The sequence below is a fragment of the Talpa europaea genome (assembly GCF_964194135.1).
Source record: "Talpa europaea genome assembly, chromosome: 10".
Classification (NCBI taxonomy): Eukaryota; Metazoa; Chordata; class Mammalia; order Eulipotyphla; family Talpidae; genus Talpa; species Talpa europaea.
In genome coordinates this window covers 40,449,766-40,476,742 of record NC_140077.1, presented here as the reverse complement: position 1 = coordinate 40,476,742, position 26,977 = coordinate 40,449,766, and the positions used below count along the sequence as shown (strand labels likewise).

At 39.4% G+C, this 26,977-nt stretch overlaps 1 protein-coding gene across 2 annotated transcripts in view; it reads left to right on the top strand.

The window, feature by feature from the left end:
• Positions 1–1,776: 1,776 nt before the first annotated feature.
• ADK (adenosine kinase) overlaps positions 1,777–26,977 on the top strand; it is a gene marked incomplete at both ends in the record, with an annotated part of 417,072 nt that continues 391,871 nt past the window's right edge. For both annotated transcript variants that reach the window (XM_084245203.1, XM_084245202.1), the window contains one exon: positions 1,777–1,841. In XM_084245203.1, coding sequence (XP_084101329.1) covers positions 1,777–1,841 — 65 coding nt within the window. The remainder of the gene's footprint in view (positions 1,842–26,977) is intronic.

Here is a 26,977-nt window from a genome sequence, read left to right as displayed (position 1 = left end):
AATAGTACACTGAATAGTAAATATTCAGACGCACTGTAAAAATCCTACGATTCAGTAAGAAAAGCTAATCTTATTGCAAAGAGTGCTTTCCTGCTGAAGATAAAGTTTCGGGTAGTTCATCATTCCTCCACTTTTCCTAGGTCTGTTCAATGAAAATGTCCTTTTGTTTCAAAAGTAATCCTTCCACTTGTAATTTTGATCCCATTACCTTCTTATTCTACCTACGGCTTATTTCCTCTCTTGAATCTTTAAACACTGGTTATTTTTCTTCTCCCTGAAAACATAACATGCCATTTTCTTTAACACAAACCAACCCCAAACCTTCTGGGACCTTGCCACCCTCAACGATCTTTTCCTTCATTCTCCAAATGAAGGATTAGTCCACAATTGCAGTCTCTCCTCTCAGTAATTGACTCTAAGAGTGGCTCTCTCAAATGGCCCAATGACTTCTTAATCATCAAATCCAACAAGTATTCTCAGACCCCTTTAATCCTTGCAGCATTCCATGTCATTGATAACTTTCCCAAAAGAAAACAAATACTTCTTACTCCGTTACATGAAAATTCACCTATTTTGGGTCTCACTTGAAAGTTTCCAGTTTACTTTTCGAGTCCCCTCCCCCCTTTTATGTTTCTACCATCTGCATCCATGACAGTTTCAAACTCCATACATCCCAAGTTCCATGATATTCCTCCTCCTCCAACTAGGGCACTTCCTCAATCATAACCACGTAGGCTATAAGCTTCAATTCAACTCCCATCAGCCACAAGGCTCACTGTTCCACCGCTAACTCCTCAGTGTGGGTTCCCGTCTCCTTTCTTAAGAACTGCAACATCCTTATCACTGTCTTCCCCACACCAGGTTAATCCAGGAGCTAACAAGAAGTCCACTCTGGTCAGTTAGGGGTTTTGTCCTCCGAAGTCGGTGCTGGGGCTTAGGTTTCAGTCGTCGGTACTCCAGCTAGCTGTGGGTGACAAGACCATTTTCCCACATCGGAGAACAGTGGGGACACGCCAATGAGCTTCAAGTTCTCAGACCTGGAGCCAGAGAACACCGGGCTGCAGGTGCACCGCTCCCTTCAGGCCCTGCTGGCAAGAAAGCCCGGAAGGCCGGGAGCGAGGCGCGGCCCCGATTCACAGCACTGGAGACGCTCCTGCAGCCCAGGTGGCAGTCCGGAACCCCACCTATTTAGCCTATTCCCCAGTTTTCGAGCCGTCCCCAGTTTGTAGACTCCCCGCCCCTCACACTCACCCCGACACCTGGGCCCGTCAGTGATTCGGCGCCGGGTCCTCTCCGGACCGAAGATGAGGCAGCTGAGAAGGCCGCGAGGACCCCGCAATTGGGGTGCCCAGGATATTGCCTGACTAACAGCTTCAAAGAAACCGACTAGGCCGATAGTATTGGAATGACTAAGCGGGAAGACGTCGAACGAGAAGAAAGACGTCTCTTAAGGTTTACCATCGAAATCCTTCAGCTCGTCTAGCATCTAGAAGAATGGGGGTTTTCGCATCTTCTGGGCTCCGGCGCTCAACCGCAGCCTAACTCCGTCCGGGGTCCCGCTACAGCCGTGTGGGCGGGGTCAGGAGAGGACTGTGCATTACCAGGGGGCGGGGCCTAGATAGAGGGCCAATGGCTGTGGACGGGAGCGGCACGGCCTGGGCGGAGTCTGGGGGCGGGGCCCGGAGGAATCGAGGCCATGTGGCGAGGAGGGGGCGGGGTCAGAAAGCCAAGCGGGTGGGGCGCGAGCTGGGTCCAAAGTAGGGCGGGAGCGTGAAGATGGCAGCTGCTGAGGAGGAACCGAAGCCCAAAAAGCAGAAGGTGGAGGCTCCGCGAGCGCTGAGGTGAGCGCTACCCGACCTAGGGTGGAGGGTGACGGCGCCTGCCATTAACCAGACCCCACGTGGGTTGCATGGCCCCGGCGGTGGGTGGTGTCCTCGGTGCCGGCGTGGGGCCAACGCGCAGGATCCGCAGCTGCCGGCATGGCTGCTGTCCCTTGCTCGGAGCGCGCCCGGTCTGTCTGACCGAGTAGCGGTCCGCTCGGAGCTGCTCCGGACACTCTTGACCAATCAGAGCGCTGGACGGAGAGGGGCCGTGCCCGCTGTGGGCTGCTGCGGGCGCCACGTGGGAGCCAGCTCCGGCTGCGCTGCTGCGACCCGGGAGGACCGCACCGGAGGAGAGTCATACTCGGTCACCCTCTCTTTCCTGGGGGATAACGAGGAGGAGGCCGAGAGAATGCTCTACCCTGAGGCAAAGACAGAATTTTTGGATATTATTTTGTAAAGTGTTGCGGGAGGGCTCCTTGACCTGGTCCGTGCGCACCCTGAAAGTTGGCACCTTTGAGCCCCCAGATCCCGCCTCCGAGGCTTGGCGCCGGCGGCATTTGGCTGAATGATAGGAAAGGTTGAGTTTTCTTTGCACTTTTTGGTTAGGCTGGAGACATTTCCGCCTCTAGCACCTGCCTCACATGTAGTTGATATCGCAACTTTACTTAGGAAAGTTTTTTTTGTTAAAATAATTCCTTCCTAATAAGTGTTAAGTGCAGCCTGCACAGTCCTTGATGATTTTGAAATGTTCCTTGGAAGGCAGTAATTTTCTATCTAAAAATAGATGTATCAAACTGATTTAAAACTATTGGGAACTCCTCGTTTCTTCCTGCATCGCCTTTCTTCATGAAAGAATGAATCATTCACAACTGAAGAGAAAAGGTCATTGAGGGGCCTGGTGGTGTGTTCATGTTTTGTTTTGAATACCTATCAGTTCCTTCAGCGTATTCTCATTACCTTCAAAGGGGTAGGGTACCTACTTTATACCTAGAAAAAAAACCTTACTTTTTTTAATAACTCAGGATGTTTTATTTTTATTTTAAGCTTTCAAACTGTATTTGGAGTAAAGCAAGAGTTTTTGAATCAGACCTACTTGAGTTCAAGGCATGTGCTTTCCTTTCTCAGCCCATTATTAATTTCCTTAAAAGGCACCTCCTTCACAAAGCTCACTCTCCCAAACTGGAAGACAGATGCAATTTTTCCCTACCATCCTGGTAATCATACAGCTCTTAGATTTTCCTATGCTGATGTATTTTCGGAGCTCTTTTCCTATTTACAGAGGAGTGATTGAAGCCCAAATGAAACAGTTAAGAAACTGAAATGTGAACTCAGAGCATGTAGGTAGTAGATTGTTGTGCCATCAGTTGTGCCAACTTTTATACAGTTACCTAAGTTGTGATTCTCTCCTTATGCATTAAAAAATTAATAACTATAAAAAATATGTTTGATACTTAGGTGTGTGTGCGCTAAGGATTGTTTCAGCACTTTACTTATTTTAAGTCATTTAGTCCCATAACTCCACAAGGTACATAATAAAATTGTCTCCATTTCACCAATATAGAAACAGGCTCTGAAAGGTTAAGTAACTTGATCAAGGTCACCTATCTAATAAGTGATGGGATTCAGGTTTTAATTCAAGTATTCTGATTCCAAGTTTGTATTTGTAATACCATGCTATATTTATGTCAAGCAAAATGTTAAAAAATCCTAGTGAACTGTTAACTCAGTTTTTGTTTCTCTACTCTTTTTTAATTTTATATATTTTTTAAAGATTTATTTGATTTATTTATGCAGAAAAGAACTGGGGTGTAGGCCAGAGGTGCAGGGGGGTGAGAGGATTCACCAGAGACAGAGTGGGGAGAAGAACAGGCAGATCTACTGAAAATACACTGGCCAGGCCATCACAGTGGTAGCACTGAGAATTAACCTGTAGGCCACTAGGTTTGGTTTTGCTCTGTTTAGTATACATAAATTTGTCTATTGCTGCAATATACTGGCCTATGATACATAATAATTTTTACTTACAATATATTTCATATGTAATTAGTATCTGTTTAAAACTTGTAAGTCCTTAGGCAACTAAAACTCATTTTATGCAATACCTAGTACCACATGTGGATATGAAGTTAAATGATCAGCCATTTGAGTACTGGGACAAATGTAATTTTGTGTGAAGACACTTTGGGAGTGACTGCTATTTTCATTATATCAGTTTGGCTTGCAGGGTTGCAGCATGATAATGCACTTTGTGTTTAGACTGTGCATTAGGATGGCTTGCTTGGCAGCTAAGGGGCTAGCTACCCGTTTGAGTAACTTTTTTTTTTAAGATTCATTTTTATTTATTTATGCATACAAGAACTGGGGTGTAGGCTAGAGGTGGGGGGTAGGGGGGTGAGAAGATTCATCAGAGACAGAGGGAGGAGCAGAACAGGTGATCTCCTGATAGACACTGCTGAGGGGAGCTGTGGGAGAGACAGGAAAGGTCTGCTGCTCCATATGTGGATTAGTTTCCTGGCCAGGGATCAAAGTCATGCTGCAATGGCTGGTGATATCTTGATAATGCTGAGACTTTAACCCCTGTGCCACCAGGGAGGCCAAAAGTTTTGGTTAACTTTTGAGAAGAATGGCTTGTATGGTCATAATTTGATGTGTAGAATCAGTCAGTGGGAACAAATAAATTTATGAGACTTTTGTAGGTATTAGGGAAAGCACTTAGGGCTTTGTTAGAAGTTCAGTTAGCTCTACAGTAATAGTTCTCAATCAGGGGGAATTCCCTCCCTCCTCACCCACTCTTTCCCTCCCGCCCCCACACACCACCAAGAGACATTTGGCAATGTCTGGAGACAGTTTTGTTGGGAGTGCTACTTGTACCTATAGGGTGGAGTTCAAGAAAGCTGCTAAACATTCTGCAATGCACAGGAAACTACCATGCACAGAATTATGTGACCAAAATGGATAATAGTGTTGAGAATGAAAAAAGTGTTCTAGGGAAGAACATCTGACAAATCTAGCCTTCCTTTCTCAAATAGTCATTATTTTTCTAGACTGGATTGCATTTCAGAGGCTGTAGCAGTTACTAAAATTACAATGAAATATTGGGTAGGGAAACAGAAAGGAACATTGAGTGCCTGGCATTATAGTAGATGCTTTCTATATGCTATCTCATTTAACTTTCCCTTTGATCAGTGAGGTAGGAGCGATGATAGCTGTGTTACAGAGGAGGTATTTAGGGCTGAAAGAAGTCAAGAGACATTTTGGGGACTGTTCCCTAGTTGAAGAGGTTCTATAATTACCTATATTTAGGGCCACTTAGTTTTCTTTTTGGAAATCCCATGCAAGTTCATCTCTTTAGCAGTTAACCTCTAAGAGGATAGTTTCTTCCAAGACTTGTTGAACACATGCCATGTCTATTCATTTAGGCAGTCTTTCAAGTTCCTGCTATTTTAGACATGGTGCTAAAAATAAGGCAGGTACATATAGAGTGGTAAGACCCAGATGCCATGTGGAAATAAATAGAATTTGGGAAAATGATACCTGAGCATTCTGAAAAATAATAAGGCATCAAAGAGGGGATGAAGTAGAATGTCTGACTTTATAGAAAATTTTGTTTGGAGGTCGAGATCTACCTCTGTTGGGGAAGTACACATGGTTTTATCTAAAAGAAACAGACAATGTATAGGGGGCCCAGGCTTTCTACTGAAGACTTTCACAGTTGTGGTATTTCCCTCTCTTTATCCTTCAGGCCTAGACTGAGTAGTAACATTGGGTGAGACATGAAGCTGATGTGCTTCTTTCTATCTGGAATATGGCTCTACTTCCCTTCCATTGATTAAAATCCTGACTGTGCAAAATATTCACAGTTAAGTTAGGAGAAAAAAGGAGAAATATTCAAAATTATAAAGAACTTTCTGGTTAAGATGAAAGATTCTGGTTACAAGTATGGTCTCTGGAATCAAATATCTGGTGTCATTCTTTGTCTTAGTTAACTGGTATACTTGGGAGGAGTGCTAATTGACGATGTGCCTCTGTTTTCTCAACTATAAATTGAGTATTTTAATGGTATTTACCTGAAAAGATTGTTGAAGAAATTTCATGAGAAAATAAATGTAAAATAAATGTAAAAGCTATTATTATTTTGGTACTGTTTGGTCTGCATTGGCTCCCTGCTTTGCTTAAAACACAGCAATTACAAATTAAAAGAAAAAAATGAAAATATCTAGCTATAGTCAAGAATGAGATAAACATCCCCAGAGACTAACATAGAAAGGAAATATGCGTTAGACTGTAGGTTCAGGAACTGGTGGAAATAGCTCTACTCAGGTGAGATGGAATCAGATATACCACATGAAAACAGGGACCTGGGGTATGGCTGAATGAAAAGAATGCTGATGTCTCCGCTACTGGCTGTTGCTTTAAAAAGCTGGATCTGAAGTGACATAGCAGTAGCTGAGCTGCCAAATGGCTCAGAGTTGGGAACTGTAATTTCCCCACTATCATTTAGTACAACACAAAACTTCAAGGTCATGGGCTCCGGGGACGGGGTGGCTTACCTCAAAATCTCTGGAAAAGGAGGGAACGTCTGAGCCTGCGAACATATGAAGATGACTATTACTTAGAATAAACACAACCAACCACCAGGCAAATAAATTCACTCAAAATGAAAAGAAATTATTAGAACAATTTCAAAATAACAGTATGTTAATCTTAAAAAGATTGAAGAAGTAACTAGCCATTAAAAAAAAATGTTGTGAGCCTCCCGGTGGCTTACGGCTTAAGTCTCAGCACTATCGTCTCTAGAGCCTGAATTCAATCCTGAGCCAGGGAGCTAACCCACATATGGGGCAGCAGACCTCTCCTGTCTCACCACTGCTCCCCTCAGCAGTGTATTTCAGTAGAGCCACCTGTTCTGTTACCCACTCTGACTCTGGTGAGTCTTCTCACCCCTCCATACCTCTGGCCTGCACCCCAGTTCTTCTACACAAACATAAATAAAAATTTAAAAATAAATAAAATTTAAAAAATATGTTGTGGATTAAAACTAGGTAGATATGTAGTGAATAGCTATATAAAAGGAAAAAATAGAGGTTTTTTTTTTTTTTAAAGATTTATTTATGCATACAGGAACTGGGGTACAGGCCAGAGGTGTGGGAGGTGAGAGGATTCACCAGAGACAGAGTGAGGAACTGAACAGGCAGGCTGACTGAAATACACCGCTGAGGGGAGCAGCGGGCGAGTCAGGAGAGGTCTGCTGCGCCATGTGGGTCGCTCCCTGGCCGGGGTTTGAACTTGTGCTGCTGCAGTGGCTGCAGATAGCTTCATAGGTTGTGTCTTAACCTCTTGTGCCACCAGAGAGGCCCCAAAATGGAGTTTTTGAAATAAAAACTTTACACCAAATATTTCAAGGATAAATTGATGAATTGAAAGAGGTGCTGAGTAAGTCACCCAGATGTAGTACAGAGAAATTGAGGTATGAAATATAAATAGAAAAAATATATATACATTGATAGACAACAACTACATCTACCTGAGAGTTTTAAAAGGAAGGAATAATGTGAATAGTGGGTAGGCCACATTGGCAGAAATGATAGCCGGAAAATTTCCAGAATTAAAGACCAAAGTCCTTGGGTTGAAAGGATATTCCAGGTATATATTAAGGTTAAAAAAAAAAAAAATCTACATTAGAACTGTAGAGCTTTTGATCCAAATTATTATTGGGCATGTTTAGAATATATCTGAAAATTTCAATACTAAACATTTTAGTAATGGTTATAGTTAGGTGCAAGGATTGTGGGTTATTATTTTCTTTATTTTTAATTTTCCCCAACTCTTCTATACTGAACATGCATATTAGGACTCTTGATTTTTAATTGGACAAACTTGGTGCATCTTGAATACATATTTTGGTCAAATACTGGGTGACATTTAGCTAATCTATATTTCTGAAATCTGAAAACTAAGCTTTTAAAAAATTGAGATGAATTAATTTGGTAGCAAAACTTGAACTGATATGAGACTCTGTAGTATTTATTTGTCTGACACAAATGTATGTTTTGCTGTAGAAATATTAGTCTGTTAATGGCATGACACATGAAACCCTTGTGGGCACTTTACAAAATATATAGTACTTAGAGTTTGTTATTTTTATAAAATCCATAATTTTTGAATTCCATAAAATTCTGGCTCCAAAACAAAGCTTGCCTCAGGGAATAATAAAGGGATTGTGAACTTTTGTTTAAATTTAAATATTTTTAAAGGTTTGTGTGTAAACTATAATTTTTCATCTTAGTAGGTTGTTAGATTTTTCCTATTGTCCCTATCCTTCACTTCTGTGATACTAAGTTGATGTTTATTTCAAAGATCTCTTTTTAGTACAGTACTGGTACTGTTTATGTCATTGAGTTATTAGGCTTTTCTTTCTGTAATAGTAATTGACTAGTAGAACTTTAACTTCAAGACTTGAGGTTTGGAAGTCTATTTCACTGAAGTGGTCTCACACACCTAAATTTCATTTATTGCTTGAAGAAGATACTTTCTTATATTTTCCGAAGAGGATTTAAGGTTGTTGCTCTCACATGTTTTATTTCTGACATTTTTGTTTGTACTAGTGGCTTCATACAATTTCTTTTTTAAAAATGTATTTATCTAGAAAGCAATGTAATTAATTTTCAATATAGAACATTTGAATTTCCATTTTGTATTTTGACTTCTATTGCATGCATGCTGATTTCAATCTTTTCTCTAGAACAGAGTAAGGAAATATATATAGCAATTGTCATATAAACAGTTATTACCTTCTTAAGGCACATCAGTTAGGTTACTTTATTAACAATCTCACTATTTTGTCAGCAAGCCCTATTTAGTAAACCCTGCTATTCTGCTGTGTTACCTGGAAATATAGGATTGTAGATATGAAGGTAGCCTGTGTGATCATTGATCACTCATAAAAATAAGCCTAATTGGAAATATTGAATTGGTTGCTTAGCTATTTACCTTTGAGAGGCTGAGGCTGGACTTCAGCACATCCCTAGCAGAACAGTTTCTAAGTCTCTAACGGACTCTACTCACTTAAGTTGTAAGTCTAGATAAATATGAATCATTCTAGACTGTATCTCTTGCCTCTGCTGTCCTGTGGTCTTGGATTTTTTCTTATACAGACCATTTCAGTGGAACAGGAAAGATGGCATTACTCAACCCTAAGCCATAATTTCATGAGCCCAATAGAAGAGACTCTACACATCCATGTATTCGTTTTGAGAATCTTCTGCCTGGACTACACAGCCATCATAGAACCATTTACATATCAAAAATGAGTACTTTGACCAACCATGGAAGCAGATGGGTTTATGAGCCAGTTGTGTTCATACATGTGGTGGAGTCAATGGATGTTGAGGAGGACACTAGTTAATTCAGCTAAGAGTGATGTGGTTTCATTCCCCCAACAAGAGAAAAATCTGTTACAGTATGTTTAGAAAATATTTATGAAAGCTAGCAATACTCCCACTCATTCCTCAAGGTCCAGCCAAAGTCTACTCTATAAAACTCGCCTAATTAATTACCCAGCCTGGATATGGCTCCTTCTCTGATTGTTTACGTTATTGTTATGTGCAGTATGTACATGTTTTATCTCGCCTACTACTTCTGGAAGTCAGGAAACTAGTTTTAGAAATCTTAATGTCTCATAACTAATTACTTCATTGAAACATAATAGTCTCTAAGATTTTGCTGAGTGAATGAATTCTTAACTCTATAAAGATGCTTTAATGTTCATGCATAGCTGTAAATCCTTACCTATTCATGAAAGTTGTTAGAGAGGACCCTTACCTGAAAACACGTTATGGCTCTTCTTCTATGTACCTTTAATTTTTCTCATTACATGCAGTGAGCTTCTGTGCAAAATAAATCTAATACTCAAGTACAATAGAGGCAAAGATGCACTCTGAGATTGTGTTTCTGTTCTTTCTGCTAACTGTTGTAAGCTTTGACTATAATAATTCTTTATTGAGTTTGCCCTGGGAAAAAGGTCCTTAAAATACACTCCTATATAAACAGTAACATTTTATTAAGGACCTGTGATCAATGTTTTCTTCTTGCTAATATAGAATTATTTATTTGTGGAGGAATAAATTTTCTGAAAGATGAATTTTTTTACAAATAAGTTCTCAGTGATGTATCAGAATGATGAATCTTTTTCCCTTCAGGCTAGCAGGTCCTTAATTAGTGAGTCTGTTTGCAATTAATTAGAACTCCAAAAAAGCATTTGCAGCAACACTGTTCTTAATTTCATAGCAAGCGATGTAACATAATGTATGATATAACCAATAGAAACTACCACAAAGTGATCTTTTCAAGAAGTTTTTATTTATTGACTTATCCTGGAGGGGTTATTTGAAAACAAAATACAGCAGAAGGATCAAATTCAGCTGTCATAAGTTTTCTCAAATACCTTTAGGTTTAGGGCCTCTTTGGTGGTGGAAGGGGTTAAATCTTTTCACTATGAAACTATGGCCAGCCACTGCAGCATGAATTCAATCCTGGCCAGGGGGCTATCCCACACTACCAGCAGACCTCTCCAGCGCTGCTTCCCTCAGCAGTGTATTTCGTTCCATCTGCCAGTTCTGCTCCCTACTCTGTCTCTGGTGAATCCTCTTACCCCTGCACCTCTGGCCTACACTCTAGTTCATGTATGCATAAATAAATAAAAATAAATCTTAAAAAAATACCTTTAGGTTTAATAATAGAAAAATAAACTATGTCTTATTCTCTGAGCCCTAGAGCTTGAAGTCTGAAAAAAACATGTAAATTTTTGAATAAACAAGTTGAAATGCAAGAGAATTTGTCTTTAAAAAAATAAACAGTTCAAATGTGTTGTCTTTGAAGCTAAACCACATAAGAAATCTGAGCATTTTTGTTTTGTTTGATAACATGGCTGAGGAAGTCATAGATTCCTCCTAAAATAGAGTTTTCCAGAAACTTTTTCCTACACAGAGCTCAGATCTTAAATATCATTTTTAGTTATTAGCTTTGTTGAAGATTAGAGGTGTTAAGCTGTAGAAGTGATTCAGATTTACACCCTTGGTTATGTCTGGTTTCTCACACCCAAATGAGCTGATTATATTACATTTTTGCATGGGATAGATGATGCACATTAAACTATGCTGACAAAATTCTACTTTGTCTTATTTTACTTTGCACATCTCATCTAAATATATAGGACTGAATTGTTTACATTTTAAATATTATAGTAAAACATTATTAAATTCAGTAAGTAGTGCCAAAAGTTTTGTATTAAAATTAGTATTTTAGTAAAAAAAAAATTAAGATGATTTGTCTTTTGGGGGAAGGGGAACTTAAGTTCTTTACTTGGTAGTTTTGGGTGCATTCATTCCTATATTTGTATACTGTAAGAGACATAAAAATTTCAGTAGAGAAATAGGTAAATTTCTAGACTTCCAGGCACTGATCCTTAGTTATGTTTGCAGAGTCTCTTTAGCATTCTTCTAGGTTTAGCACAAGCCACAAACAAGGGGGAGAGGAGTATATTTTCCCTCTCGTGGAAACACACTCAAACCACACCCTAGTGATCTTTGACCTCAGTACTATGGGAAGCTTGAATAAACTACATTCCTGAGAAGACTTGTTAATATCCTGTAGATATAAAGTCAGACAGGGTCTTATTTCTTGTTGGCCAAGATGGTGCATCTTTATATAAACTCATAAAACAGGTTAAAGCTGGCTCCCCTATCTTTTTCTTTGGAGAAACTACTTTGGTATTTCTAAAGACTGCTTGGGAATGCTGTGGAAGAGGGGGTGGAAGAAAGGATGGGAGGAGGTAGTTAAGAATGTGAAATCCCAGGTAGGGTGGGACCTCCCACAGCCGAGTTTTCCTGCAAATCATGGTATTGGGGTGTGAAAACAATAGCAAATCTCATTATCAGTGGGTTTGAAATTATAGCTCACCATTCCCTTTTCCACTTTGAACATGCTGTAGGCTCTGGATTGTTAGTACCTGATGAGGTATTTATAATCAGGGTCTAAAGTTTACATTGTACAGTTGAGAGACACCTAGTAGGGTTAAGTGGTCAGTTAACATGGCTAGTTGGTTACATAAATTTTGAGTATCTGAGGTGAGATTTGATCCCAAATAGTATAGCTTTCCATTCTACTCCTCTTAGGAATAAAAAATGAAGTAGCTGTTTTCTTTCAGTTTAAAAGAATAACATTTAAAGAATGTATCAAGCATTTTCACAAACTTCCTCTTATTAATCAGGTAACTGTTTTCAGCTGAGAAAATATACCTAGACAGGTTAAGATCCTGAAATAGTGAGCTCTCATTTCACTCTGCACCTGATTCACATTTCTTGCTCTTTGTATTACACTATGAAGATACAACTTGAAAACTTGTCAAAGTGAGTTGTGTGTGTGACAGATAACCACTGTTTAAAGAAATTATGTGGCAGTATGTTTAGTAACCTTGTTTTGAAAGTTTTCTTATTAACATTTAGGTAGTCCCCCCCACATCTTCCAAGCATAATTAAGCCCTATGGGTTATATTTAATGATAGGCTTTGTAAATTGATTAGCTCATTGAACTTGAATTTTAGGCAAATTTTGTTTTTTAACTAAAGGCCTTGGGCAAAGCCATTTTGCTTATGTTTAAGAGTAAGAGAACAATTTCTAATATTTTTAATTTACTTAGGGCATTTTGCTCTTCTCCCTAACATTAATCATTTGAATCTTATGACTAATATTATAAATCATTTTAATAGTACGATACAGCCATTGCTGCCTCTATTTTTTTTTTTTTTTTAAGATTTATCTATTTATGCATACAAGAATTGGGGTGTAGGTACTGGGGGTGAGGATTCACCAGAAACCGAGTGGGGAGCAGAACAGGCAGATCTACTGAAATACACTGCTGCAGGGAGCAGCTGGCGAGACAGGAGAGGTCTGCTGTGCCATGTGGGTTAGCTCCCAGGCTAGGGATTGAACTCATGGTGCAGTGGCTGGCAATAGCTTGATAGGGCTGTGTCTTTAACCGCTGCCCCACCAGGGAGGCCCTACTGTCTCTATTCTGCAGATGAGAAGACAGGTTCAGGGAGTTTAATGTGAATCTTACACAATTAGACACTGAGACAGGATTCAAACCTGACTCTGTCTTATTTTAATACTTTTAGTAATTAGTTGCAATATTTAGTCAGTTTGAACTATAATGGGAATCAACAGTGACTTTTAGGATTAAAGGATTTAAAAAATTAACCAGGTTCTTAAAAAATATATTCCTATATTACACATGAAGCAAATGCTAGTAATCTAAAAAAACTATCGGCCTTTTAATACTATTAATAATTTACAATTCTATAAAAATGTTGTACCAGATCTGAAATGGCAGTGAGAGAATTCGTTTTCATTAAAAATGACCTACAGTCACAATTAGCCTGGGACTGCTTACCAAAAAAATAAAAAATAAAAAAGCAGCCTTTTTAAGGAAATGATGAAATGTTCCATTAGCCTACTTTTAAGACTAGGACTATAATATTCCATTAAATTCAACTGACATTTAAAAACCATAATTTCATAGTGCTTGATAACCAGAGGGAAAGGAAAGTAAGAGGAAAATAGATTGTGAACAAGAAAGGGGAGGTATAGAAAGTGGTAAAAAATTTTTTTGAATTCTTAGCTTTTTCTTATTTCTACATAACCTACAACCTCATGCATCTCAGCTTTTTACTCAGTTCTGACTTTTTAGTCAGCCCTGGACCATAGCTGGTATTTTATAAAAGGAAGATAGAAAATGTCAATGCATTGATTATGGTGAGGAAATTATTACTTTGTGAAACATTATTTCTGCTATGGTTAGAGTATAAAATTGCAATGCAAAACATTTTTCAGAGGGGGTTTGGTTTTCTCAACCAAAATTTAGTGATTTAAAATAACAATCATATCATTAGAGCTCATGATTTTGTGGGTCAGGAATTCAGAAACAGCTTGACAGTTTGATTTTTCTGCTCCATATATTAAATAGTGTCATTTGGAGGTATTTAGCTAACAACAGGTTTGGTCTGCAGCATCTAAGTTGTCTTTACTCACTTGCTCATCTTTGGTTACGATTGCTGGAAATTTTAGTTCAACTGGGCTCCTGTTCCTCTTGATGTAGTTTGAGGGCCTCTTCATGTAGTTTGTTCATCCTGGTAGTTCAACTTCTTACATAGCCGCTCAGGACTCTAAGAGACCAAAACGGAACTGACGGTCCTCTTCATGTTAACTTGGAATCTGGTATAAAACCAATGTCCTATTGATCAAAGAAGTCATAGGCTACCCCAAATTCAAGGGGAAGAAACAGACACTCACCTCCAAGAAAGTGTGGCTATTTTTTTATCTGACACAAATATAGTAAATTAATTTAGAAAAGCATGACTAATTACATGTATAAACTTTCAGTTCTCTTATTCCCCCTTGAAAGATGGGGGAATATAAATATTGGGCAATATATTTATTTTGGTTTCAAAGTTCAACATTCAATTTAAATATGTAGATTATTTTTCCATGGAATACTGAGGACTTTTGGTTATTGAAGAAAGGGTTTAAGGTTGAAAAGTTTCTATGGTGTCTTACACAAAGTTTGCTACCTAATACTACCTGAAGTCTTTTTGGCATGCCAAGGAAGGTGCCTTCTTACAATGCCTGAAAATTACTTTTGGATTACTTCTTTCACATGCGGTCTCAGGCTATTCTGTTTTTGTTGAAACTTGAAAGGATAAGAAATCTGTACCCTTCCCTTCCTAAGTCCTACTCTTCAACAAAACAAAACAAAACACCCCCCCCCTCCTTTTTTTTTAAGAAACCAGTACCATCATTTATAAAGCAGCCGGGTAGAAATAGCTGTTTGTTAAGACTTCTTTTTAGGCAAAACTTTATATTCAATTTGGGATGGTATTTATCTTCACTGATGTAGAAAGTGGTATGTATTAAGAGTTAGAAAAAAGGGCCTCCCCGGTGGCGCAACGGTTGAGCGCTGGGTTGCGAAGCTGCCCGCAGCCTCTGCGGCGCCGGTTCGATCCCCGGCTGCTCCCCGGCCACCGGAGGAGGGTCCCGTATGGCGCGCAAACCTCTCCTGCCGCCCGCTGCTCCCCTCAGCAGTGTACTTCGGTCCTTCTGCCTGCTCTGCTCCCCGCTCTGGCTCTGGTGAATTCTCTCACCCTCCCGCACTTCTGACTGTACCCAGTGCATGTATAAACAAAAACAAACAAACAAACCAGCAAACAAATAAATAAAGCATGCCTCTATAAAAAAAAAAAAAAAAAAAAAAAAGAGTTAGAAAAAGGATCTACTCAAGGACTATAAGTAAAAATTTTTCCAGTAGAGGGCCTCCCCGGTGGCGCAGCGGTTGAGCGCTGGGTTGCGAAGCTGCCCGCAGCCTCTGCAGCGCCGGTTCGATTCCCGGCTGCTCCCTGGCCACCATAGGAGGGTCCCACATGGCGCGCAGACCTCTCCTGCCGCCTGCTGCTCCCCTCAGCAGTGTACTTCGGTCCTTCTGCCTGCTCTGCTCCCCGCTCTGGCTCTGGTGAATTCTCTCACCCTCCCGCGCTTCTGACTGTACCCAGTGCATGTATAAACGAAACAAATGAACAAACAAAACAAATAAATAAAAACATGCCTCTATAAAAGAAATAAAAAAAAAATAAAAAAAATAAAAAAAAAATTTTTCCAGTAGAACCTTTTGTGAAGGTATGGTTTTAACTTCTGAGACTTGAGAGATCTTGATAACAAATAATATGTAATTTTTACTGAAACCTGAATTTGATTTGCATAACCTAAATGACTGGTATGGGGGATTTATTTAGCTTTAGCTATTTGCTACTCATTGTGTGCTCCAACTTCACACTGAGTGGTAAAAATGTTTTATCAAAAATTCACTCTTGTTGGGCCTCCCCGGTGGCGCAGCGGTTGAGCGCTGGGTTGCGAAGCTGCCCGCGGCCTCTGCGGCGCTGGTTCAATCCCCGGCTGCTCCCCGGCCACCGGAGGAGGGTCCCACATGGCGCGCAGACCTCTCCTGCCGCCCGCTGCTCCCCTCAGCAGTGTACTTCGCTCCTTCTGCTGCTCTGTTCTCCGCTCTGGCTCTGGTGAATTCTCTCACCCTCCCGCGCTTCTGACTGTACCCAGTGCATGTATAAACAAAAACAAACAAATAAAAAAAGAAAGAAAGAAAACATGCCTCTATATATAAAAAAAAAAAAAAATTAAAAAAAAAATTCACTCTTGTGACTTTGACAACATTGTGGTAGAAATAAAAAAAAAATGAAATCCAAGAAATGATTCTTAGTGACAGAAGTCTTGGCTAAATTAAAGACAAAAAGGGATAGATTTAATTGGCTATTCAGATTTAATTTATATGTGAGCATAAATGGAAAGCAAAGCAGTTTCTGAAAGTATTTCATATGGTGCTCTAGTTTGTCATAAAACTCAGTGGATTATTTCATTTTTTGGGTAAAATCATAATATGGCATTCTGAAATATGGATATTTGTAACAGGGTCAGATTTATTTCAGACTATTGGGTTTTACTCTAGTGACATTGTAGAGAGTGGTAATAAGCCCCAGTTCTGGAGTTAGACTACCAAAGTTCAGATTTTTGTTCTGTAATGTGTGACTTTTGTCAAGTTATTTTAATCTCCTTGAATTGCAGTTTCGTCATCTGTAAAATGGTAATAAGTTATCTCCTGAAAGGGTTGTAATTCCAATGGATCATACTTGGAAGATATATAGCATGGTGTCTGGTACATATTAAGCGCTGAGTAAATTTTACCTATTATTTTACACACACACACACACACACCCCACCCTTTGGCTGTTCTAGTAACTGACAGCCAAGGTAGAATGGCTCACTTCTTATAGAATGTTGTTCAAATAAAACTGCATATGTAGTTCTGGAAATTTGTTTTTAGTCTGCCAGTAGAAAACAGCTGGCATTATGGAGTAAGAAAAATCTGTCTTCCCAAGTCTCTCTCTCCATCCCTCATCTCTCCCAGAATATTTTCTAAACTTCTCTCTTCCTATTTATCTTAGCAGCATCACTTAGCCAGGGTAGTATCTAGGTGTTGCTCTTAATTTTCTTTTCCTTAGTCCCCTATATCTGGTCTGCTAGCAAATCCTGTCATTCTGTCACCAACATGTCTAACTACTTCTGTGTTCATCACCATCTTCATGGTTCTAACCACTACTATTTATCATTTGTAGTACTGCAAAAAGCTAATCTTTCCAGTTTTGTGCTCCTGCCATACATTCTGTACCATACCCAGGGAGATCTTTTATTTACTTTTTTCTGAGTTGGGTTTTGTTTGTTTTGTTTTTATCAGAGGGATCTTTTAAAACAAAACAACATCATGTCATTCCTCTGTTTAAAACATAATTATAGTGACTTCCTGCCATGCTTCTAATGAAATCAAAACTCCTTAGACTCATAAAAGCTAACATGATTTTGTTTAAAAATGAACAATAATGTAAAGTATATATATACTTTATATAAATGTATATATGTATGTATATGTGTATATGTGTATATATATGTGTGTGTGTGTATATATATATATATATATACATATATATAAAAGCAGATGTGATTGATTTGTTTCTTTTCTTCAGCACAAACCATTCTTCTCTCCCAGACCTTTTTTCACACTGGCCTTTCTGTTACCATTTTGATGCTGTGTCTGGAATGCCTTTCCCACATCTGGCTGTTGTCATTCAGTTTTTCCCCTGCTAGAGGCCTTCCCTAACTACCCAATTTATAGGATTCTTTCTCTGTATTAACCTATTGGTTTTAAATCTCTGCTTAGCCCTTGTGATCATTTGATATTCCTGTTGATTTCATTATTCATCTGTGCCCCTCACTAGAATACGAATTCTATAAGGGTAGCTAATGTTCTTGATTGTTGCTGAGTCTCTTGTGTCTTGAGAGTACATGATTAATAAATATTTGAGTTATTAAGTGAATGATTCCTAAATGCCTATATGTTAAATACTATAGACCAGTTCTATGGCATTTTCAGTAATGACAAGAATAAGAAAATTCTCTTAAACAGAAAGTAGTTACATCCTAAGTTTATCAATAATGCTTTGGAAAGGGCTGTCCTCTATTCTGTGATATCCTTTATATACTTTTTATGTCATGAATTGATTATGATATTCAGCTATATAGTTTAAAAATATCGTTAAAAAAACCCACCCAAGTAAATTTAAAGATCTAATTGGCTTTATTAAATTACTCGTGGATTGGGCAGTATCCCATCTAGCATGCAGAAAGGACCTTTAAAGAAATACAAAATAGCAGGTTTCTATAGTCAGAAGGAGGATGAGATAAGGGAAGTGGGATTTGTTTGAGGCAGGGTTATCTTCCTTTGGGGGACACAAAGGATCTACTAGTCATATTACCTCATTATTGCTGACCACGAAACCCCAGCTTGCCAGGTTAAAGATTACATTTCTGGGAGATGTTAAAATTACTTTTAGATAAGGTAAAACTGCTTTTAGGTAAGGTATTGCTGATGTGGGGCTTAGCACAAATGATGGCATTTTGGGTCTGTTGTCTCTTTTTTTTTTTTTTTAAATGTTTGTTTTTATTTTTAAAGATTTATTTATTTATACAAGCACGGGAGGGTGAGAGAATTCACCAGAGCCAGAGCGGGGAGCAGAGCAGGCAGAAGGACCAAAGTACACTGCTGAGGGGAGCAGCGGGCGGCAGGAGAGGTCTGCGCGCCATGTGGGACCCTCCTCCGGTGGCCGGGGAGCAGCCGGGGATCGAACCGGTGTTGCAGAGGCTGCGGGCAGCTTTGCAACCCAGCGCTCAACCGCTGCGCCACTGGGGAGGTCCTGTCTCTTTTTTTTTAAACACTTCTTGTCAAACCCAGCTTAACTGAGAGATGTGACAAATGTATAACATTGACACAACTCTTCTTAGCTGTCACAGTATAGTTCTTGCAGCTTTTACTGATTCTCTGTGTGGTAGTCATAATGTTATAGGACAACCCTGATATAAAAAGGGTTGCGTGGCTGTGGGTCCTCAGCTTAAAAGGGACTTATTAATACTCCACTATAGGCACACACAAAAGGTTAATAAAAGGTTTATTTACAAGGGAAAGGGAATTAAGGAAATGTACAACTCAGGGAGAAAATAGGGAAATAAAGTCTTTTTTTTTTTTTTTTAATAGAGGCATGTTTTATTTATTTATTTATTTGTTTGTTTGTTTTTTGTTTATACATGCACTGGGTACAGTCAGAAGCGTGGGAGGGTGAGAGAATTCACCAGAGCCAGAGCGGGGAGCAGAGCAGGCAGAAGGACCGAAGTACACTGCTGAGGGGAGCAGCGGGCGGCAGGAGAGGTCTGCGCACCATGTGGGACCCTCCTCCAGTGGCCGGGAAGCAGCCGGGGATCGAACCGGTGCCGCAGAGGCCGCGGGCAGCTTCGCAACCCAGTGCTCAACCGCTGCGCCACCGGGGAGGCCCGGGAAATAAAGTCTTTAATGCATCCTACCCGATCCGCCGACCTGGAAATCCAAAGGCACTCTCAGAGCTGGCCTGACGCTGTGAGCTAGTGGAGAGCCAAAATGGGGGATCCCCTCCAAAGCCCAGGTGTCTGGCTTTATACCAAACCTGGCTGCTTAACCCACCCTCAGGTCCCAGCCACCTTCCCTTTGGTGGTAATAAAATTTAAAGTTCCCAGTGTCTTTTGGCTTTGGTCTAAAGTGGGGGGTGGAGTCCACAAAGCCTGTATAAAATTAGCTTTAGGACATCCTTTACCCCCTAAAAATTAGTCATGACATCTTTTGCTGAATTTCTGATTTTCACAGGTCATGACTTTAGGGTCACATTCTTTAAGTTGGTCATTTTCCTCATTGCATTTCTGAGGTTTCAGTCTTAGGGAGATATTTGCTTGGTGTTAGCAGCATAAACATGTAATTAAGGTTTTTGAGAGAATATAGCATGCTAAGAAGACTACTATGATTATTATAAACAGGATAATTCCCAATGTCTGGGGTGCTCTTCAGATCCACAATCCCTAAGATCTAACCATTTAAAATCCTCTAAGTAAAACAAAAACAAAAACAAACAAACAAACAAAAAAAACCCCACACCATTGAGGGAGTCACTATGTTAAGCCAAGTGACTTGTTAAGTAATCTTATATAGTTAAGTTTCAACTTTCCCAAAAGTGTTGAGGTCCAGCAAGTGGGTGGTTTGTACCCTGTTTTGCTAATAGATCATCGGGGGTTTATCTTATTACCAAGAACAACTTTGGCCAGGGAGTCTAATTTTGCTGGGCAGTTGTTCCTTTCAGCAGCAGATTTTGCAATCTTTTCAGGAGTTAAGGAGAGTCCTCTTGTTATAGAGCAACCCCGATATTAAACGGGTTTCTGGCTGTGGGTCCTCACCCGCGCGCTTTAAAGGGACTTATGAATACTCTACTACAGACACACACAAAAGGGTTAATAAAAGGTTTATTTACAAGAGGAAAGGAAATAAGGAAAATGTACAACTCAGGGAGAAAATAGGGAAATAAAGTCTTTAATGCGTCCTACCCGATCCCACGACCTGGAAACCCAAAGTCACTCCCAGAGCTGGCCGGACGCTCCGAGCTGGCCGAGAGCCCAAAAATGGAGAGCCCCCCAAAGCCCACGTGTCTGCCTTTTGTATCCACCTGGCTGCTTAACCCCACCCTCAGGTCCCAGCCACCTTCCCTTTGGTGGTGATGGGATTTGGAGTTCCCAGTGTCTTTGGCTTTGACCTGGGGTGGGGGTGGAGTCCACAAAGCCTGTATGGAATTTGCTTTGGGACCGCCTTTTCCCCCTAACACTCTGACTATATCCTCATTTGTATTTAGTTCTAGCTAGGAGAATAGTGATCTACAAAAAGAAACAAATTTTGAGTCATGATTCCCTCTTGGTAATTAATTCCTGTTTGGCTCAGGACTGAAACGGTAATAGCCATGGAGGCCAGTAAAATTTAAGGATCTGTAGACTAGACAGGCAGTTTTATTTTACTTAGCCCTTGCATTGTTTTCCGTCCTGCCCCCCTTTTACATTTTAAAAGGACAGGTTTATTAGGAGAAGGAAAGAAGAAGAGGCACCTGCACAGGCAGGCAGGAGAACTGCCCCTGCTGCTTTGCAGAGAAAAGGTTTGTGAAAAGTAACACCTGCATAGTCACAGGTGGGCAGGAGAGCTACTATCATGTGTACCTTTTTTTTTTTTAAAGATTCATTTATGCATACAAGAGCTGGGGTACAGGCCAGAAGTGCGGGGGTTGAGAGGATTCACCAGAGACAGTGGGGAACAGAACAGGCAGACTGACTGAAATACACTGCTGAGGGGAGCAGCAGGCGAGACAGGAGAGGTCTTCTGTGCCATGTGGCTAGCTCCCTGGCTGGTCAGGGATCAGGATTGTGTTGCAGAGGCTGTGGATAGCTTCATAGTGCTGTGCTCAATCCCTTGTGCCACCAGGGGGGCCCCCTACAGTCCCTTTCAAGGAGATTCTAAGGCTTTATTCTCAGTGATTCTAATTCAGAAGGGTGGGAGAAAACTGGAAATATTATTTGGGAGTTGTAGCCCCATAGTTGAGGAAAGTAGAAAAATTGAGGATCTTGTCAGCTTTTATATATACAATATCTCAAAGACAATTAACAGTACTGGAATCTAATAAAGGTGCAAATGTAATTATTCCCTATAATCACCCTACTTTTTTGCTTTTTAACCAAAAATCGTCATAGTCAAACTAATTTGTTTGCATAAAACTTAGCCTGGGTATTTACATAAGTGAATTTCATTTTAAGATTGCTTTGCTGAAAATTTTCATAAAAAATTTCAGTGAATTTCCCTTTCAAATATAACATAGCAATCAAAACCTTTGTATCACAACTAGTACTTCCAATTGTGTTCTTTTACAAGGAAAACTGATTCTTAATGAATTTATATAAGCGACTAACTTGTATATTGTCATAAAAAGAAACTCAAAACTTTTCAAATTCTGTAGGGAGAAAAAGTAAATGTTTTATCTTTATTTTTAAAGTTGTATTTCACCAAATTGCTGTAAGTCATAGATCACTTATGAAAAAAGGTTTCCTCAAATCTGGAAAAACAGAACATCAAGGACCAGGAAAGTTTCAAAGTCAAAAATTATAATCATCCTTATCTTTTTTTTTTAAGGTTTATTTATTTTTATACAAGAACCACGGTACAGGCCAGATGTGCGGGAGGGTGAGAGGATTCACTGGAGACAGAGCAGGGAACAAAACAGGCAGAGTGACAAAATACATTGCTGAGGGGAGCAGCGGGCGAGACAGGAAAGGTCTGGCGCGCTATGTGGGACCCTCGCTGGCCAGCAGGGATCAAACCCGTGCTGCAGAGACTGCGGAGACAGCTTCATAGTATGGTGCTCAATCGCCTGCACCACCAGGGCGACCCTATAATGATCCTTATCAGCTCATTATTTTCATGTAATTCTTGTTATATTTCAATCCAGTTTTTCTTTTATTTTGGAAATTCTTACCTACTTTAGTTTTACGATTTTTAAAAAAGATTTATTTATGCATACAAGAACTGGGGTACAATCCAGAGGTGCAGGGAGTGAGAGGATTCACCAGAGACAGGGTGGGGAACAGAAGTGGCAGATTAACTGAAATACACTGCTGAGGGGAGCAGTGGGCAAGACAGGAGAGGTCTCCATCATATGAGTCACCTCCCTGGCTGGGGATCGAACTCATGCTGCGGGGATCGAACTTATGTTGCGGATAGCTTCATAGTGCTGTGTCGTAACCCCTTGTGCCAACAGGGAGGCCCCCTAGTTTCATGATCTTAATGTTATCAGAAATCTATATTCTCAAGTATTTATCAGAGTGAAACAGTAACTTCTACAATGACAAAAAGACTTTGAAAAATAATTAGGGTTAAAGGGTCTGATAAAAGTTCATTAAGCACAGTTTACAAGGAAATTTGCTAATTTCTGTGCCAAAAAATTTAAAACATTAGCCGGAATTAGGGCTGGTAATATACCAGACATACCGGATGTCTAGGAATTTTAGATAATTTCTGGAACAATAACGTGTACCTATACAAATACAACATAAAGGTTTAGTATTACTTCCTCATTTGACAGGGCTTCTTATGTAATTTAACTTATCAAATTAACCTAATTAGTTTATTAGGCTTCAAAAATACTAATTTAGAATTTGATTTTGAGGAAGTTTGTAAAAAGATACCAAAACTGTTTTAAAACACTTGATCAAATAGGATCATAGGTCACTATAAAATAATACCCATCCAGTTATCTATTTAACCAAAGTGACAATTAAAAGCTTCCAGGCTAATACAGAATGTCTTACACAATTGTAAAAGTCTTAGCTTTTTTAAAGAGAAAACAGTCAGTTTTCCTAAATAATCAAAACCTAGGACAACAGGGAACTTTGGATAAGTGTTTTTTAGGCAGATTACTTAAAAGGTAAAGAAAATCTTTCATAATCTGTTAACAAAAGCAGACCAAAGTACAAAGTAGATGGAAAAGTAGATGGAAAGTCCAAAGTAGATGGAAAAAAGAGTTAGTTTTATATAAATACACTATTAAAACTTTATTTATAAAATCTTTATAACAAATTTATTCAATTTTCTACAGCTTGGTTACACATAAAATTTTTTTTCCTCAAAATTTCTTTTCCACAACCTCTTACAACTTTCTTTTATACGTTTAGGTTTTGTCCTGTGTTTATCTCTTTCCATTCCAATATGACCAGCCTCACTTTACAATGAAGTTATTTTTTTTCCTCACCAGTTGCATCTCAGTTCCTCTTATCTTCTCTTACAAAAACACATTCTTTTCTTTCTATACAGAGATATTTTCCTTATTATTTCTAATAGCTTTAATTTCATATATTAGAGTATTACACCCTTTAGAAATCTTAACTTTTTAAATCTTAACTTTTAGTGAAAATAAAGAAGTAAGCACTTGTGAATTCTCTTGCATTCTGATCTTTTTTTTTTTAAAAATAATATGTTCTTGGCAGCATAAGTAATTGGGAATCATTGTTCTATACTTTTAGATCAAAGGTTTTTGAGTTTCAGACATTTGTAGTTCATTGAAAATAAAGAAGTGCAGTGTAGGTGTACCTGGGAGGGAGTTTTGCTAAGAATTCTTACTAAATAAAGTTCAGTCAATCAAATGTTATTATAATCTTCAAATTCTCCTGGGAAACAAATTGTCAGATTCCACATAAAGATTATATTCTGTTTGAATATGTAATTTAAAAGTGAAATGTGACATAAGGCTCTACAGATAATAATTAAAAGGAAATAAAAATAGTAGACCTTTGTAATGTCTTTGGGGAAAAGTGTTAATGCATTTAGCAACAGTTTTTGAATAACCTTGTCCATAGTGAAAGGTAACTAAAATTGTGTGCATTTTATTGCTTTGAAACTAATCAAGTCTGAAAAAAACTTTTAATTTGTATTGAGATACAAGTAGATGGTATCTTATCTTGCTTTTTCTTTCATTGTCTAATAAGAACTGAAAAGGACCTCAGATATCACTTGTAATAAACTTCCTTGTGTTTTATTATTTATTTTTAGATTTATTTATTTATGTATACAAGAACTGGGGAACAGGCCAGAGGTGCAGGGGGTGAGAGTATCCATCAGAGACAGAGTGGGGAGCAGAACAGGCAGATTGACTGAAATAAACTGCTGAGGGAGCAGCTGGTGAGACAGGAGAGGCCTGCTTCACCATGTGGGTCACCTCCCTGTCTAGGGCTTGAACTCGTGCTGCAGTGGCTGCGGAGAGCTTCATAGGTTGCGTCTTAACCCCTTGCGCCACCAGGGAGGCCCCTTCCTTGTGTTTTAGATAAAAAAACTGATGATCAAAGGACATATTGTTTGGGTAGGTCTAGGAGTAGAATTCTGATCCCTTTATTCCTAGGTTCCTGGTCTTGACATTATCACATACTACTTATTTTGGGAGACTAGTCTTTTTTTTTTTTTTTTTTTAAGATTTATTTTTTATGCATCCAAGAACTGGGGTACAATGAGACTTTAACCCCTGTGCCATCAGGGAGGCCCAGGGAGATTAGTCATTAGAAATCTCTCTCTTTTTTAAAATATTTATTTATTTATGCATACAAGAGTTGGGGTGCAGGTCAGAGATGCTGGTATGTATGTGTGTGTGAGATAGAGAGAGAGGAGGTAGGGGGAGAGAGACAGAGAGAGGATTCACCAGAGACAGAGTGGGAAGCAGCACAGGCAGATCCACTGAAATACACTGCTGAGCAGCCAGCGAGACAGGAGAGGTCTGCTGCACCATGTGGGTTACCTCCCTGGCAGGGATCAAACTCATGCTGCAGTGGCTGCAGATAGCTTCATAGTTGCATCTTAAACCCCTTGTGTCACCAAGGAGGCCGGAAATGTCTCTTTTTTAAGTAGCATATAGATCGCTTTAAAATATAATATCAGGCCTCCTCTGGTGGCACAGTGGTTGAGCATTGGCCTGGGAAGCTGCCCACAGCCCCTGCAGTGCTGGTTCGATCCCCAGCCGCTGGCGAGGGGCCCACATGGTGCGACAGACCTCTCCTGCTGCGCCCGCTGCTCCCCTCAGCAGTGTAATTAATCACTCTGCCTGCTCTGCTCCCCGCTCTGGCTCTGGTGAATTCTCTCACCCTCCTGCGCTTCTGACTGTACCCAGTGCTTGTATAAATAAATAAATAAATCTTAAAAAAATATATAAATAATATCAGCATTTTAATTCCTATGAAATGAGGGGATGCATTTTTTTTTAAAGTTAAATGCAGGGAAGATACTCCACATTCATTGTTATGGTACTTAAAGTTTATGTAAAGTTTTAACAGTGGTATTTATCCTTTTCAAATTTGTCAAATAAGATTTAAAATTAACCAATAAAATCATAGACATTTTATTTTTGTTATTTCTGACTTAAAGAATATTTATACTTGAGGGCCTCCCCTGGTGGTACAGTGGTTGAGCACTGGGTTGCGAGGCTGCCCGCAGCCTCTGCAGCACCAGTTTGATCCCCAGCCACCGGTGAGTGTCCCACAAAAAAAAAAAAAAAGAATATTTATACTTGAAAATATGAAGTTTTTTAAAAATCCAAGTCCTCTAAAAAATAAGATAATTTTAAAAAATTATTTATTTATGTATACAAGAACTGGAGTGTAGGCCAGAGGTGCGGGGGTGAGAGTATTCACCAGAGACAGAGAGGGGAGCAGAACAGGCAGACTGACTGAAATGCACTGCTGAGGGGAGCAGTGGGCAAGACAGGAGAGATCTGCTGCACCATATGGGTTAGCTCTCTGGCTGGGACTGAACTCATGTTGCAATGGCTGGCCATAGCTTGATAGCGCTATGTCTTTAACTCCTGTGCCACCAGGGAGACCCCAGAAAAGGTAGTTTTGATGGTTGTGATAAAATCAGGTATAACTTTGGCATTTCAAAAATGGAATTGGTGACACATATTGCCGTAAAGCTTTCTAGAAATGTACTGATTTTATACTTCACTAACGTGGTATGAAGATGTTTGCTTTATTGCATCCTAACAACAAACTGGTTGTGTTTGAAGTGAACCTTGCTATTGTTTAAGGCTTGAAGATTAGTAGGGTGGGTTCACATGTTTGTTAAGCTATCCAGAGACAGTTATTTGAGGTCAGTTATCTATTAGTTTTTATAGCAGGAGACAATCACATGATTATTTAAAGTAGATAAGATTTTTATTTACCTATTTTTCCAAGAGCAAACTTACTCTGAGGCATTCATCTTGATTTAGCTGTTTAAATTGTAAGGAGTTAGTGAAGGTTACAATTTTCAACTTACTGCTTTAAATGTGAAAAGAATTCTTTTTAAATAAATTGTATAAAATGTTGGCCAAAGGAGTTAAGTAGTAGTTACTTAGTAGCTAACTATGCCATTATGTGTTGAGAAACGAGTAGGTGGAAGAAAGAGTAAGGAAAGGTTAGAAACAGAGCATGAAAAATTGAGTAAAGAAAGGCCTTGTGAATAAAAAGAACTTATGCTTTTACCTGGAAAAACATGTCATTATTACTTTAGTCCTTACCTGATTGAGTCCTATTTGCTGAGATTATTTTTTTGTGTGTCTGTACCTGCTGAAATGAACTGAT